Source organism: Stigmatopora argus, chromosome 4 (genome assembly GCF_051989625.1).
Source record: "Stigmatopora argus isolate UIUO_Sarg chromosome 4, RoL_Sarg_1.0, whole genome shotgun sequence".
Classification (NCBI taxonomy): Eukaryota; Metazoa; Chordata; class Actinopteri; order Syngnathiformes; family Syngnathidae; genus Stigmatopora; species Stigmatopora argus.
Genome location: NC_135390.1, coordinates 12,804,483 through 12,821,148, shown reverse-complemented (window position 1 = coordinate 12,821,148; position 16,666 = coordinate 12,804,483). Strand labels below are relative to the sequence as shown.

The 16,666-nt window shown below is 40.2% G+C and overlaps 3 protein-coding genes across 7 annotated transcripts in view; 2 read left to right on the top strand and 1 right to left on the bottom strand.

Moving 5' to 3' along the window:
• The first annotated feature begins 857 nt into the window (after window positions 1-857).
• On the top strand, window positions 858-3,597 carry rbm48 (RNA binding motif protein 48). Its single transcript, XM_077598924.1, has 5 exons — window positions 858-998; window positions 1,428-1,618; window positions 2,045-2,190; window positions 2,615-3,189; window positions 3,271-3,597. The coding sequence occupies exons 1-5, from the start codon at window positions 879-881 to the stop codon at window positions 3,331-3,333; spliced, it is 1,095 nt and encodes a 364-aa protein (XP_077455050.1). The 5' UTR covers window positions 858-878; the 3' UTR covers window positions 3,334-3,597.
• Window positions 3,598-7,335: 3,738 nt separating this feature from the next.
• Window positions 7,336-16,666, bottom strand: part of LOC144073649 (calaxin-like) — a 29,853-nt gene continuing 20,522 nt past the window's right edge. Inside the window, exons 2-7 of one of the 5 annotated variants that reach the window (XM_077599663.1) lie at window positions 9,627-9,798; window positions 9,329-9,487; window positions 8,594-8,698; window positions 8,253-8,401; window positions 8,051-8,155; window positions 7,336-7,983 (exon numbers count right to left, since the gene is read on the bottom strand). In XM_077599663.1, coding sequence (XP_077455789.1) covers window positions 7,861-7,983; window positions 8,051-8,155; window positions 8,253-8,401; window positions 8,594-8,698; window positions 9,329-9,487; window positions 9,627-9,798 — 813 coding nt within the window. In that variant the 3' untranslated portion in view covers window positions 7,336-7,860. Of the gene's footprint in view, window positions 7,984-8,050; window positions 8,156-8,252; window positions 8,402-8,593; window positions 8,699-9,328; window positions 9,488-9,612; window positions 9,799-12,511; window positions 12,749-14,836; window positions 14,876-16,666 lie in introns of those variants that run through there. The other 4 variants (XM_077599659.1, XM_077599662.1, XM_077599658.1 and 1 more) reach the window with 4 other exon arrangements.
• has1 (hyaluronan synthase 1) lies at window positions 12,966-16,570 on the top strand. The gene is made up of 5 exons (XM_077599657.1): window positions 12,966-13,149; window positions 13,937-14,642; window positions 14,771-14,996; window positions 15,073-15,205; window positions 15,809-16,570. The coding sequence occupies exons 2-5, from the start codon at window positions 13,971-13,973 to the stop codon at window positions 16,482-16,484; spliced, it is 1,707 nt and encodes a 568-aa protein (XP_077455783.1). The 5' UTR covers window positions 12,966-13,149; window positions 13,937-13,970; the 3' UTR covers window positions 16,485-16,570.

The following is a 16,666-nucleotide window of genomic DNA, read 5'->3' as shown; positions in this document are numbered from 1 at the left end:
TTAGAGGGAACATTGCACCTGACTATACTTCTCCTTGCTGAAAGTTATCAATATAAAATGGAGGCTTCTCCTGACGACATTCATTCATTCATTTCGCGGGGGTGCTGGAGCCTATCCCAGCTAACTACAGGAAACACGCGGGGGACACACTGAATCGGTGGTCAGACAATCGCAGGGCACAAGGAGACAGACAAGCATTCACGATCACATTCATACCCTGGGGCAATTTAGACCAACCTCCCATGCATGTTTTTGGAATGTGGGAGGAAACCAGAGTACCCGGAAAAACTTTTGGTGTCAAAAGCATAAGCCAGGGGTGCCCAATTCTGGTCTTCGATGGCCCCCGTGCAGTCTGTTTTCCACATGTCCCTCCTCTATGACACCTGAATCAAATGATCAGCTTATCAACAAGCTGTCCAGAAGCTTGATAATGATCCTGATTATTTGATTAAGGTGTGTTGGTAGAGGGAGACATTAAAAACAGACTGGATAGGGGCCCTCAAGGAATAAGCACTTTGACCGGGCACAAGAACGTTTTAACACACCAGAAAACGCAAAACCCATAAATATTTATTGGATCTTAAACATTTGAATGTTCTGGAACATCTGGAATTATTTTTCTTGTTTATTTACTAAAACTAATCAAAATGCTTTTTTTGAAATCCGTCTTATTTTGTCAAAAGTAGGTGAAAATTTATCATCAGTCTTTCCTCCACTAAGTAGGAGGCTGCCTTTGCAGTGTAGTCCCCAAAATGACGCTTCCGACTACATTTCAAAATAAAAGAAAAACGCGCAGTCCTTCAACTACTTACAACTGCCCTATGACGTTCGTATCTTCCTCTGAAAGATGAGAAACCGGAAACGCATTTCCATCAAACATGGCGGCGGAGAGTAGTAGTTGCTGGAAAGCTCCCGGTGTTTACAAACACCACGAGCAGCGTAAAGTATGCATTTCTCGACCTAAATATCGCGATGGCAGGAAAGCCAGGGCTGTAAAGGTAAGATATAAATTCCTGATGAATATCTTCGAATTCCACTACAAACTGTCAATGCACCTTTGTAGTTAAATGGCTCTCTGATCGTTGTTGTAATACTAGAAAGGCTCCACATAACAAATTCCATGTGAATTTCTCATATACTTGGCCAAGACAGATGATTCGGATCCTGATGTGAAGTTGTCTGAACACACCAATTTAAAATGAATTGAATGTTTTTTTTGTCATTCTACAAGTATAAATAGATTTAAAGCTTTCCCCAAGAAGTGCACAAATAACATCAACCAGACAAATAAATGATCATTAAATAGTAGTCAAACATAAGAGGTCACAACATAAAAACATAACGCAAAATAAAAACAACAACAACATAATCACATCATAAATAAGTAGGAAAGTGCACAAATAACAACAACTGTATCTTCTTGACAGGTTTACACGGTCAATTTGGAGTCATGTTACGTAATGGTCCAAGGGGTCCCTGCCATCGGCGTTATGGCCGAGCTCATCCAACTCTGTGCTTTGTACGGAGTGGTTCAGGAGTACAGGCCCTTGGACGAGTACCCTGCCGAGGAGTTCACCGAGGTCTATCTCGTCAAATTCCAGAAGCTCACGAGTGCCAGGTTCCTACTATTACTTTATATCAATAAATCAAAGAGTGGATTCAAGTACACATGCTCACTCTGTACTTGACAATAAAATATGTGTAGACTGGTAAAAGTCCTGATCCAACTCTTATGCGCACTTTGGCAAAAGAAAAAAATGAAATTTACTTTGATGGATAACTTTTTGTAATATGATATAGGTAGAAGCCAGTTTTGACAAAGCAAGTTGAACTCTTAAAACTATTTTTACCTCCTTTTTTAAAGTTTTGGTGTGGTTCAGACATGACTACCATATTTCTCAGTATTGGCTTTGACTTTATTATGTTGGAACCTTGACTTGAATGTACAAGTATCTTTTTTTATTAAAGAAAGTTATTAGAAGTCTGTTAATATGACATGCAATGCATCAAATATGGATTGTCTATTGTAAATCGTCTTATTCAGGGCTGCCAAACGACACATGGACGAGAAGAGTTTCTATGGCGGCGTGCTGCATGTTTGCTACGTCCCCGAATACGAGACTGTGGAGGACACCAGGATAAAGCTACAGGAACGAAGGAGATATGTAATGAGGATGGCGCAGAATAGAGGTACTCTTCCAAGGTCATAGAATAAGGCCACATTTAACAGAATTACGATATCGAATTTAAAAAAAAAACTCTTCTGCTTACATAAACCTTTATTTTTTCTACCTAAATAAAATCACAAGAGTGCGCTTTTTCATTACTATACACCTGGAAATTAATTTTATATGTGGTGAAAAAAAGTATACCTTATTTGAAAAAGTGACAATGTTATAAGAATCAAGGTGTAATTAACTGGGGAAACCCACAAGTTTTAGAAACAAATGAATGAATTCATAAAACTTTTAACATTACAATAAAAGACAGTTAAAAGCAACGCCAATTTTCCTCACGAGAAGCTGTCTGTCTCCACAAAAAATGTATTGGTCTTGCATTTACAGAAATTCAGTTTCTATTTTTAAAGGCAATTCTGTATTTTTTTGTCCTGAAGCCCGAGAGAGGGATCAGAAAGGAGCCGTGAACGAGGAGGCCGCATCAGCAGAGGCCAAATCGGCGGAACCTTCACCAACCGTCATCCCGTCTCCATGTGAAATGAGCGATCATGACAACGAATCAGAGCGTTGGAACACGGACTATACTATTTCACCCTTTCCTCTGCTGCCACTCCCTCCCCAGGAAGATCACTACTCCACACACAAAAGCCACCAAGGGACGCGACCAACCGAGGACAATATGGGAACGTTGCACGACGCCATCGTTCGCGCAGAGGAGCAGCCAGCGTCAAATTCAAGTCACTGGCAAAAAAACTCGCGTAAATCTAAAGGCGGGCTAGTTACATTGACCTCCAATCGACCTCCTGCGCTCACATTTGCACCGAGGGCGGCGCAATTGGAGAGCAGAAAACGCAAGATGGAAGTGGAAGCGCCCGTGTCGAACTGCCCTGCTGAGGTCATTGGAAAAAATGAGCCACTCATTGGACCCAAACTAGAAGACACTCCTAAAGTGGATATGGAGGACAACTCGCTCAACACAACTGTCAACCTGATCAGGAACACAATGAAACAGGTGTCAGGTCCTTTTGCTTAGGTAGCTAAGTGGGCATAATGCATTTCCATAACTAAATATGTTTTTTTTTAATTCATTTAGGTGGAATCTGTTCCTGTCTTCAAATCTGTGGGGAAAAAGATGAAACCACGTCGACGCATTTAATCACAACACTTCGTCAAGATGTTATAACATTTTTTAACATGTTTATCATTTTTTGGGACACATTTTCTATATTTTCCTTTCCATGTCTGTTTTTTTTTCTTCCCAAAAATATTCCTTATGTATTTCTTCCTTAGCTTACAATTGCATAGAATTGTATGGTAATTAAAGCCTAAATTTTCTCATGTGAATGTAAGTGGCAATGGTCTTTGTCAGTATGTACGTATATAGTAAGGCTTTTTTCTTTAAAAAATCGACATAGTACTATAGTAAGGCTAAGAAAGTCGGAGAATAAATCTGACTTCTGATTCTTCTCCTAGTTATTGCTGCGGTCCAGTGGCAAAATATTTGATTCAGAACTTGAGGTTGGAATCAGGAGTGAGTTCAATTCCACTCTTTGCAATTCACAAATTGTTTATTGAGGTAATGAAAAGGATAAATATAACTTCCAATCACTTCATTTCAGAAGTCACTGTGGTCCAGTTGCAAAGACAAACGGTCAGAACTTCTGGTGGACTCAAGTTCAAATCAGGAGTGAGTTCAATTCCACTCTTTGCAATTCTCAATTTGTTTATTGAGGTAATGAAAAGGATAGATATAACTTCCAATCACATCATTTCAGAAGTCACTGTGGTCCGGTGGCAAAGACAATGGGTCAGAACTTCAGGTGGACTTGAGTTCAAATCAGGAATGAGTTCAATTCCACTCTTTGCAATTCTCAAATTGTTTATTTAGGTAATGAAAAGGATAAATATAACTTCCAATCATGTATAGGCGGGCCGCCTCGTGGTATAGTGGGTCAGTCACCTGCCTGCGACATGGGTGTCGAGGGTTCACGTCCCGGTGTCGCCAGTCAACGACTGTATGGTGTCGGCAGTCGGCCGCAGGCCGACTGTCGAACACCACCAGGAACCCCCCCTCCCAACTGTCTTCCGGTCAGCCGAAGGCTGACCGGAAATATTGTTTTGCTGAAAAAAATGACTAAGTCTTTATTTCGAATGAAAAAAGGATTACCCATTTACTGAACTACTAGTGTAGTGATTAGTCAAACGAGAGCGGGATTCGAACCCCATTTCCCACATGGCAGTCAAATCCACTAACTTCAGGTCTGTCTGACCCATTGTCTTTGCCACTGGACCACAGTGACTTCTGAAATGAAATGATTGGAAGTTATATTTATCATTTTCATCACCTCAATAAACAATTTGAGATTTACAAAGAGTGGACTTGAACTCACTCCAGATTTGAACTTGTGTCCAACTTCAATTTCAACCCATTGTCTTTGCCACTGGACCACAGTGACTTATGAAATGATGTGATTGGAAGTTATATCTATTCTTTTCATTACCTAAATAAACAATTTGAGAATTGCAAAGAGTGGAATTGAACTCAAGTCCACCTGAAGTTCTGACCCATTGTCTTTGCCACTGGACCTCAGTGACTTCTGAAAAGATGTGATTGGAAGTTATATCTATCCTTTTCATTACCTAAATAAACAATTTGAGAATTGCAAAGAGTGTAATTGAACTCATTCCTGATTTGAACTTGAGTCCACCTGAAGTTCTGACCCATTGTCTTTGCCACTGGACCACAGTGACTTCTGAAATGATGTGATTGGAAGTTAAATCTATCCTTTTCATTACCCCAATAAACAATTTGAGAATTGCAAAGAGTGGAATTGAACTCGAGTCCACCTGAAGTTCTGACCCATTGTCTTTGCCACTTGACCACAGTGACTTCTGAAATGATGTGATTGGAAGTTATATTGGAAGTTATATCTATCCTGACCGGAAATATTGTTTTGCTGAAAAAAATGACTAAGTCTTTATTTGAATGAAAAAAGGATTACCCATTTACTGAACTACTAGTGTAGTGATTAGTCAAACGAGAGCGGGATTCGAACCCCATTTCCCACATGGCAGCCAAATCCACTAACTTCAGGTCTGTCTGACCCATTGTCTTTGCCACTGGACCACAGTGACTTCTGAAATGAAATGATTGGAAGTTATATTTATCATTTTCATCACCTCAATAAACAATTTGAGATTTGCAAAGAGTGGACTTGAACTCACTCCAGATTTGAACTTGTGTCCAACTTCAATTTCAATTTCAACCCATTGTTCTTGCCACTGGACCACAGTGTCTCCTGAACTGATGTGATTGGAAGTTATATTTATCCTTTGCATTACCTCAATAAACAATTTGAGATTTGCAAAGAGTGGACTTGAACTCACTCCAGATTTGAACTTGTGTCCAACTTCAATTTCAACCCATTGTTCTTGCCACTGGACCACAGTGTCTTCAGAAATGATGTGATTGGAAGTTATATTTATCCTTTTCATTACCTCAATAAACAATTTGAGATTTGCAAAGAGTGGACTTGAACTCACTCCAGATTTGAACTTGTGTCCAACTTCAATTTCAACCCATTGTTCTTGCCACTGGACCACGGTGTCTTCAGAAATGATGTGATTGGAAGTTATATTTATCCTTTTCATTACCTCAATAAACAATTTGAGAATTGCAAAGAGTGGACTTGAACTCATTCCTGATTTGAACTTGAGTCCACCTGAAGTTCTGACCCATTGTCTTTGCCACTGCACCACAGTAAAGTTGGAAATTGTATTTATCCTTTTCATTACCTCAATAAACAATTTGAGAATTGCAACGAGTGGAATTGAACTTACTCCTGATTCCCGCCTCATGTTCTGACCCAATGATTTTGCCAGTGGACCACAGCAACAACTAGAAGGTGAAGAATCAGAAGTCAGATTTATTCTCCGACTCTCCTAGCCTTAATTGCTATGTAATTTTTTAAAGAAAAAAAGCCTTACTATACTATGTCGTTTTTTAAGAAAAGAAGCCTTACTATACAATATCGTTTTTTTTTAAAAAAAGGCTTCCGCTACTATGTCGTTTTTCAAGAAAAAAAGCCATGCTATACTATGTCGTTTTTTAGGAAAAAAAGCCTATGTCGCTTTTTAAAGGAAAAAAGCCATACTATACTATGTCGTTTTTTAGGGAGGAAAGCCATACTATACTATGTCGTTTTTTAGGGAAAAAGCCTTCCTCTACTATGTCGTTTTTCAAGAAAAAAAGCCATGCTATACTATGTCGTTTTTTAGGGGGGGAAAAGCCATACTATACTATGTCGTTTTTTAAGAAAAAAAGCCTTACTATTCTATGTCGTTTTTTAAGAAAAAAAGCCATACTATACTATGTCGTTTTTTAAAGGAAAAAAGGCTTTTTTTCTTAAAAAACGACATAGAATAGTAAGGCTTTTTTTCTTAAAAAACGACATAGTATAGTATGGCTTTTCCCCCCTAAAAAACGACATAGTATAGCATGGCTTTTTTTCTTGAAAAACGACATAGTAGAGTCTACTATGTCGTTTTTCAAGAAAAAAAGCCATGCTATACTATGTCGTTTTTTTAGGGGAAAAAAGCCATATTATACTATGTCGTTTTTTTAGGAAAAAAAGCCTTACTATACTATGTTGTTTTTTAAGAAAAAAAGCCTTACTATACATGGTCTTTTTTAAACAAAAAAGCCTTACTATACATGGTCATTTTTTAAGAAAAAAGCCTTACTATACATGGTCTTTTTTGTAAATAAAAAGCCTTACTATACTATGTCGTTTTTAAAGACAAAAAAGCCTTACTATACTGTGTCGTTTTTAAAGAAAATAAGCCTTACTATACTATGTCGTCTTTAAAGAAAAAAGCCTATACTATGTTGTTTTTTAAGAAAAAAGCCTTACTATACTATGTCGTTTTTTACGAAAAAAAGCCTTACAATACTATGTCGTTTTTTTTAAGAAAAAAGCCTTACAATACTATGTCATTTTTTAAGAAAAAAAGCCTTACTATACTATGTCGTCTTTTAAGAAAAACGCTTTACTGTACATGGTCATTTTTTTTTAAATAAAAAAGCCTTACTATACATGGTCATTTTTTAATAAAAACCCTTAATATACATGGTCATTTTTAAAGAAAAAAGCCTGACTATATATACATAGTATTTATTTTTTAAACAAATAAAAGCTTTACTTTACATAGACCACTTTTTTTTTTAAAGAAAAAGCCTTACGATGTCCAGCCATTCAAGTCATTTTGCATGCCAGCTTTACGTTTGTACCAAATCTCGGGGTATTCTTTGCTCAGTTATGAAGCACGTCTAATAAGATGAATAAATATTTGACATTATCGTCGACAAGGAAAAAGAGTGTCGCCAAACTTTCGTCAAAACATATATACTGCGACCCTAAAAAGGACAAGAACTAAAGAACGCGCACTGGTTTTGCACTAATAAAACATTTCTGGTATTATTATTGAAAACTGTATTGTTTGTCAAGCTTGTCAGCGAACTTGTGTCTTAAACATTCATTTATTTTCAACACTGCTTATCCTTGTCAGGATTACGGGGAGCTGGAGCCTATTTCACATGACTTTGGGGGAAACGGGGGACTGCACCCTAGACTGGTCACCAGTCAGTCAAAGGGCATTCACAGAGACAGAAAACCATTCGCACTCAATCACACTGCCACCGAGTGGCAATCGACCCCACGCTGGCCGCACTAAAGACAGGCGAAAGAACCAGTGCACCATCGAGTGGCCCCGTCTGAAACACGCGTTGCTCAAAAGTCTCAATCCTCTGCGAAAGGAGAGAAAACAAGATTTTAAGTGGAATGTTCTGTGGTGGAAGACAGTTTTAAACTCACTGTAGCGTTAGGGATGCAGGTTCCAAAAGCCTCAAGCACATGATTCACTTCTTTTACTGACATTGCAAAGTCATCCAAAGACAGCCTGTCATCGTGGTCGCGATCCTGTGAATGGACAGAAGGTTAGTTGGTTACATTTTGACTTGAAGAGCTTGTTTTTTCCAATGGAAAGAATGTTTTTTTAATTAAAAAAAATCCTCACCATCCTCTTGAGTGTAATCTCCACGAGATCTTTGATTCCATCGTAAGGGTCTTCCTCCCCGGGTAGTCGGAGGCTGTACCTCAGCATTTGTAACATCTCCTCCCTGGAGATGTACTTGTCAGCGTTCAAGTCGTACACATGAAAGCAGTCTGTCAAAACCAGAGGATTAATGTTGGGATGAGTCCACATTTTGAATTTATGCTTTAACCTTTTCCTGTTACTAGACTTGAGACTTTTTTTGCTCTTTATACAGCAAGTGACTATTTATTTCGAGAATCTCGGGGGTGCTGGAGTCTATCCATGACAAGTCATAATGAATGCATAAAAGAGTTCAAACTTACATTTGATTTTTTCGTCCAAGGTGCCACGGAGAACAACTGACAAGCCCTCAATCCACTCATAGACGCTCACAAAACTGTCATTGTCTTTGTCAAAAGTCCGGAACACTGCAGGCCAGATATTAACATCATGCATGAGTTTATTCTGCTAATTAATTCACCGTTGACACAAACGACATCTAGCTTTCAACAGGTTGAGTTTTTGTTTTTAAAGCCTTAATAAACATTTACTAGACTGAAGTTTTTCTGATCATGTTTGCAGAGAACCAAGCAATTCTGTTAAAAAAACATTTGTTTTTGTCAGCACACCCATGACACAATTTCAAGTACTGTATTAAATCTAATTTAGCTTTACCTGACATTTTTACGAGTTTGCTGAATGTTTCTACAATATCAGCTGGATTTTATTGTTCCAATGTATCAGTCAGGATGGAAATAAAATAAAAAAAAAAATTTCCACGGCATCACTTACTGTACACTATTGACCACACTGAAAACCATCATAATCATTTTGAGAAAATATTCCAAAACTAAATTTCTGAACCCTTGGGAAACCACATTGTTGACAGACAACCTTTCTTAAAAACATCCCAGTTTAATTGTACAACTCTTGGGTTTTATTATGGGTGGAATTGGAAATGGTTCTAAATCATTTGTTTCAGTCATATTACAACAGTAAATCCTGTGATTAAAATAGTCATATAGACTCTTAATGTGAGTTTCCGAGTATCAGTCTACCTCCATCCATGATGGTGTCATCAGTGAGTCCAAATGTGTGATGCAGAAAACCTCTAAACTTCCATCTGTCCAAACCTCTGATTGGCCTAGCTGGATTCGTCGGCTCCTCCAATAATACATGAAACTCTCTGATCAGGCACTCCACTTCTCCTTTATTGACTAGATCCAATAAAACAAAACAAAAAACAGGGTTTAGGCAAGTGAGCGTTGGTGCGCATGCGGCAGCATTGCGCAACTAGTTTTAGTTTAAAAAAAACCCATAAATAAAAAAGAAAAAAACTCACAAAGTCATACTCACAGTGGGCCACTTGCTTGCAAATGTTTTCTGCGAGGTTTTGTACCATCCTTTTGGAGATTTTGGACCTTCCTACAGGCAACATGTTCGGCCGCAGTGACGACAGAACGCGAATTGAAGTTGACGCGTTGTTGCCATGGCAACCGAGCATTAACGACCTGCGCTTTTCTGGACACTGTTTCATAAAATAAGTTCCAACAAGTCGCTATGAAAGTTTTCTACTAGAGCAAAATAAATAAATAAACATATAAAATAACATAAAATAATAAATAAATAAATATTTATTAATCCACGAGAATATAATCTACATTAATTTAACGACTGAGTAAACATGACAAAGCCAGTCCAAAGAAACTGTTTTTAATTCTAAAATGTAAAAAAAAAAGACTGCTCCATTGTAATTTTACATGCAAAAACTAAATTTGGTACTCAAATCCTGCTTTTTTAAATTTATTTTACAATTTTATAGGTAAGTATTTTTCTGATTGTTTGTTGTTGTTATTTGTGCACGAGATGATGAAAGCTTTAAATCTCATTATACTTGTATAATGACAATAAATTCAATTTAAATTAGTTAGTTCACAGAAATAGGGCCGTTTTTTTCCATTCATTAATTATCCAAACAGCCTATCTTCACAAGGGGGTGCTGCAGCCTATTCCGGCTAATTATGGGCACCAGGCAGGAGACACTCTGAATTGGTGGACAGCCAATCGCAGGGCACCATTGGACAAAGGACATCCAGTCATACCGAGGGGCAATTTAGAGTGTTCAACCAGCCTACCGTGCATGTTTTTGGGAAGTGGGAGGCAAGTGTAACGCCCATAGAAAAGCGAGCCCGGGGAGAAAACGTAAACCACACACAGTAAGGTCCAGACCCACCTGGGTTCGAACCCTCGATCTAAGAACTGTGAGGCCGATGCGCTATGCGTTCACCGCCTTAGGAACTAGTTGTTTACTAAAAAATCAGATGTATTTAATACTTTGATAAAGTATTATAAATCATGCGCAACATAAAAACAACATGAAAATTATATGTTAAAACATAACATAATCATCATCACTCCTGAATTTCTGCCTACGAATCGCACATGGACCCTGAATTAGTTGCCAGCTAATTGGAGCCCAAAAGACCCCCTGACCCTGTGAAAAAAAAGCTCCATTGAGTAGCCATATAAGAAATCCTGTCATCTGTTTGACACGTGACTTAAAAACAGCATCCTCAAACATCATCATCTGCAAAGATCATTTGAGCACATGGAAAGGTCAAAGTAATAACATGTCTAGTTGACCTCCCCTCGTTGACTAGTCATGGACTAGCCCAGCTGTTTCACATGACATCAGCAGCCTGGTGGTTTTCTATTTGTGCCTGCTATGGAGTGTGTACTGCATGTGCTGATGGCTCAGGCAGCTCATGTGGTTAAAGGAAGGGTGTGGACCCTCAAGAGTGGCCAGCATGATTTGCTTGTAAAAAGAAAAAAAAACACATTTAAAACAGGGCTGGGGAAGGACATTTTATTTTTCTAGTCATTTGAGGGCAATTTGACATTTCTAAACAATGAGACAGCATAGTGGACAGATGGTTGGCTCATCTGCCTTACATTTGATGGGTTTTGGGGTTGTATCTCACCATAGGAAGGCTTTGTCCTTCTGCAGTTTGCCACAACAAGGGTAGGTTTGCAATATTGTCAAAGCAATGGGTACACATTGTTTTGCTGTTAATGTCCAGGGACATTTTTTTTAAACTTTTCAGTGAGAGAGAAGATAAACCGCTACTACACTTGGGCTTACACACATCACTAGCCTAGGTTGACTGGATAGACCCTCACCTACAATGACCTTATAGTCACCAGTCTCCCTTTTTGGCACTAGATATATTCTAGGATCCTGTCTTGCCCATTGTGGTCTCCTCCAATCACTCCTCATTTCTACAGATGTTCCGAACCAGTTCATCTAAGTCACTACAGAACTTCTTCTTCTCTTCTAACTCGCATCCCACCCGTGAAGTGTTCCCACTAACAATGTTCACCATGACATTCTCAATGTCCAGCTTCAAACACACCAGTCTGTCTGACAATCTATTCTCCTCTAGCACACTCTGTTCAAATTCAGCATAGCCCAGGTGGGAGGACCGGCACTGATGGTTGTTTGTGTTTCTACACCAAACAGCAGCTCAGCGTTCCCACCCATGTGGAGTCCTTGGGAGCGCTGGTGCGCCTCCTCTCACACAATGTGTGGGTAACTCCAATTGACTGAGGCAATCCTACATTCTGCCGGGACACATTAACGCTCACGTGGCCAGAAAGTGAGACCTGGATGGCCGTGATTGGGATCCAATCGGAATCCGAGTCGAGGTCTGTTATTGGACTTCTGTCCGGGTCGTGGAATGTCCATAATGTTTGGTCAAGCATAAGGGTCCGGAATGGCCTGTTTCTCACGGTTGTATGATTGAATTTTGGACTCAAGCATAGTCCTATGAAATTATACAGGATAATAGCTCACTCCATATTCTTAAACCTTCAGCTTGTTCGGTAGGTTGCCACAAGTGTTGTGTAGTTCAAGTTAAATGTTCAGCCAGGAAGTTGGAAATGTGGCAAAAAGGTTGAGATTAAGACAAAATGTGTGAAATTCATAAAATGAAAAGTGGAGGTTTTGGTGTTGTCTTTTTTCTTGGACCTGCTGTCATGGCTTTTTTTCTATCTGTTTATTTATTATTATTTAGTTTTGGGGAACAAACAGAAAAAATGATTATAAATGCATATGCTACCTACATATAAGTAGCGGTGCTATTGTGATATGACTATTTTTATCATCTCTATCCTGGCATCAACAACTTTCTTTAAAGAGGAAAATATTCTAATGGTGAGAAAAAAATCTATTGCAATTCAACTTCTGAAAAGGCCGTTAGAGGGCAGCATTTAATTTAGATAGAAAACATTGGCCTTAGTTGAGTGCAGACTTTGAAGGTTGATGAGACTGCAATGCTTTGGAATGGAATGTATGAATGAACATGGAGCTACAAGGTGTAGGGGTTGCTTGGGTGGGTATTTGGCGTTCCGGTTTTTGATTTTTACAGGCTTGTCGTATGCTGTGGGATGTGGGCTGGGTGAAGGTCTCGCCAGGTTGCCTGTGAATATTCAAGAGACAAAAAGATCAGGTACAAGCAAGGTGGGAGTTATTTCCTTTGATGGAATAGAAGACATGACGGGGATGGTTGAGTGAGGGAACAAAGAAATAAATAATGAAATCATTGTAAAAGAAAGAAGAAAGAAGCCGCATAAGACAAGAAGAAGAGAAGTTGTGGAGGGTGCGCTTTTTTGCGGCCAAGGGGACAGCCCTTGCATGGTCGCACTGACGCACGGCTGAGTCAGCTGGGCGACGCTCCATCATCACTCAACTGCCGGCTTTGCGCGCACATGGCCCTCCACTCTCAAGTCAGGAGCTTATAAAGAGAAACCCCTTCGGAACAGCTTGCCACAACAGGAGCAGGACGGGAGTGGATGCGTCGCCAGCCAGCGCAACGCCAAGGTACAGCTCGATCCCACCACCACCACCACCACTTTTCCATTCATTTACTTTTGGACCACTTTGGAAAACAAGGGCTGTTTATGGATTGCTGTTAGGACAGTGTTGAATTTTTAATCATTAAAATAATATGTCAGAATTTAAAAAAAATCACTTTTTTTAGAAACAACTATTATTTATTTGATGCAGGTGTTGAACTTTTAATGAATAAAACCACCTGCAATAATTCAAAACATCATATTTTTTTTAGAAACAGCTTGCGATAATTAAAAAAATCAAATTTCTTAGAAACATCTTTTGATACCAGTGTTGAGCTTTTAATGAATAAAACCACTTGCAATAATTAAAAACATCACAGTGTAGAATATTACTAATTCTTATTTCATTAAAATATGATAAGCTCTATAGTATACCATTCTCATACTATTTGTAACCACTACATACACACTTATTAAGTCTATTTTTAAATAGTTTTCTCTTGGTGTTTCAGAAATGTTGCATTTTTTTCTCTTGTGATGATTTTTCCGGTATTGTTGACTAATTTTCTAGAAAGCAGTTTTGCATGAATTCATGTTAGTTTTATTTATTAATCATTTTCTGAACGAGGCCTCGAAAGGAAGTTGGCCAGAAACAACTTCTTTTACCTATAGTACATGTCCTGTGCCATGAAATGAATTGAGCATGTTTCATTAGGTGTGGCAGGCTGTTGCTTTGATAATAACTGTGCTTTTCAACCAGCCCTCATGAACCTACTCCCAAACCTTATTGGATGTTCTACTTTATGTTACAGTTAAACTGACTGTCCATACTGCGCCGTGGACACAATGGAGCTGAAACCTCTCTTGAAGAAGTTGGGCTCGCTACTCCGAGCTATTTTCACTTTTCTCTTTGCACTGATGGTCCTGGGTTTGATGGTGTGGGCCTATGTTGCGGGTTTCCAGCTGGCCACTTCCCCGTTCGGAATCATCTCCTTTGGCTTCTATGGCCTCCTGCTCTCTCTCCACGTAATGGTCCAGAGTCTCTTCGCCTTCATCGAGCAACGGCGGATGAAGGCTCGCAAAAAACCCTGCACTTTCACCAAGACCATCGGCTTCACCATCTCAGCATTCCAGGAGGACCCCGTATACCTCAAGGAGTGCCTCGACTCCGTCCGGAACCTCCAGTACCCTTCCGAACTGCTGCGTGTCATCATGGTGGTTGATGGGAACAATGACGATGACCGCTACATGATGGAGATGTTCAAGGAGGTGTTCGCCGACCAGGACCCCGCGTGTTTCATCTGGGAGAACAACTACCACACGTGGGACACCAGTCAGCTGCAACAGGACGAGGAGACTGGGAACAAGTCTGTCTTTGGAGAGGACCCTCAACGCAAGGAAGTGGAGCACCTCATCCAGACTAGGAACTGTGTGTGCATTATGCAGAAGTGGGGGGGCAAGAGGGAGGTGATGTACACCGCCTTTAAAGCCCTTGGATCTTCCGTTGACTACATCCAGGTGGGTCCATTTCTCAAAGTACTTTTCTCCAACATGTATTCATCTGCTATCCATTTGGGTATGGCAAATAATACGTTGACACAAACACGCAGACATGGCAAATAAACACAAGCTACTTGCTCGTTCAGGTGTGCGACTCGGACACCAAGCTGGACTCTCGAGCAACAGTGGAGCTGTGCAAGGTGCTGGAGAGCAACTCCAAGTACGGCGCAGTCGGCGGGGACGTCATGATCCTAAACATGAAGGAATCGTACATCAGCTTCATGAGCAGTCTTCGCTACTGGATGGCCTTCAACATAGAGCGCGCATGCCAATCCTTCTTCAACTGCGTCTCGTGCATAAGCGGACCTTTGGGTATGTTTCTTATTTCTTGAGCGATACTTGAGCAATCTAGAGAAGTCAATCTAAACTCGCCACTCTTCTGGATTAGGGCTTTACAGGAATGATCTACTTCAGGCCTTTCTGGAATCATGGTACAATCAGAAGTTTTTGGGTACTCACTGCACCTTTGGAGATGATCGACATCTTACCAACCGTATGCTGAGCATGGGATACGCCACAAAGTAAGCAACATTACTAGAGCATTAATTGCAGAATATCAACAGCAAAATTGGTCTTAGTAAGCACTAATGTTGACCACGTATCAGTGAAACACAACAATCTGCCGTACTGATAATTAGGGCAAACTAATCTGTGTTTGTTGGTATTCAGTGGAAAACTTTATGGCTGAAATAAAACCTTAGAAGCAACGAAGAGTCACGCAAATGCGACTGTGATGATTAAGAATGTTCTTTGCGTTCAGTAAGGCAAACAGACCCACCCTAACTACGATCTCTGATTGGTAAACATGCGACAGATGACATTCTGTCCATCTTTTGTTGGAATGGTTGTTCATGTCTGCGATTGAGTGGTGACCAATCCAGCGTGTTTCCCACCTCAGGCCCAAAATTACCTAGGATAGAATAGTTTCCATCATAGCCGTTTAAGCTTGTGGAAGGAAGAGTTATAAAAACAATGCACGGCTATAGTACTGCACTTTGAAACTGTGTTTAAAGATGGTTGGGAAAGGCTTGCCAGTTATACTCCTCCTCTAACTAGATCAACTGTCTGGTGAATCCATGCATTGTGTGACCTGCAGTAAGCAGTAATTTGGCATCTTTCTCCAGATACACGTCTCGCTCCAAATGTTACACGGAGACACCAGGTCAATTCCTGCGCTGGCTCAACCAGCAGACCCGCTGGACAAAGTCCTACTTCCGCGAGTGGCTCTTCAACGCCATGTGGTGGCACAAGCACAACCTGTGGATGACCTACGAGTCCATTGTCTCGGGGGTGTTCCCGTTCTTCGTCACGGCCACCATTATCCAACTGTTCTGGACGGGGAGCCTGTGGGACATCCTTTGGGTTCTGTGCTGCATCCAGTTGATCGGGCTGATCAAAGCGACCTACGCTTGCATCCTGCGCAAGAACGCAGTGATGGTGTTCATGTCCCTCTACTCGGCTCTGTACATGACCAGCCTACTGCCGGCTAAGTACTTTGCCATCATTACCATGAACATAAGCAGCTGGGGGACCTCGGGCCGGCGTAAAATCGTGGGGAACTACATGCCCCTGCTGCCCCTGTCTGTATGGGCGGCTATTTTAACATCAGGACTGTTTTATACAATCTACAGAGAGAACAAAGAGGACTGGTTTTCCCCAGCCAAGCAAGCGGAAACGGAATTCCTCATCTTTGGCTCCGTGGTTTACTTGTGCTACTGGCTGATCATGATGGTTTTATACTGGGCGTGGTTCCGCAGGTTGTGTCGGGTACGCAGCAAAAATTACACAGTGAATGTGTAGATCCGCAAGTTACATCGACGCCGACTTAATTTATTGTGTCTTCTTTTTTAAATGGATTTGTTTAATTTATGAACTTATTTTATTTGCTATCTCAGGATAATAAAGGGCTTTTGTGCAGCTGCTAAACCAAATAACACAACGAATGAAGTATTAATTGGTGAAATGAGCAGAACACACTTGGA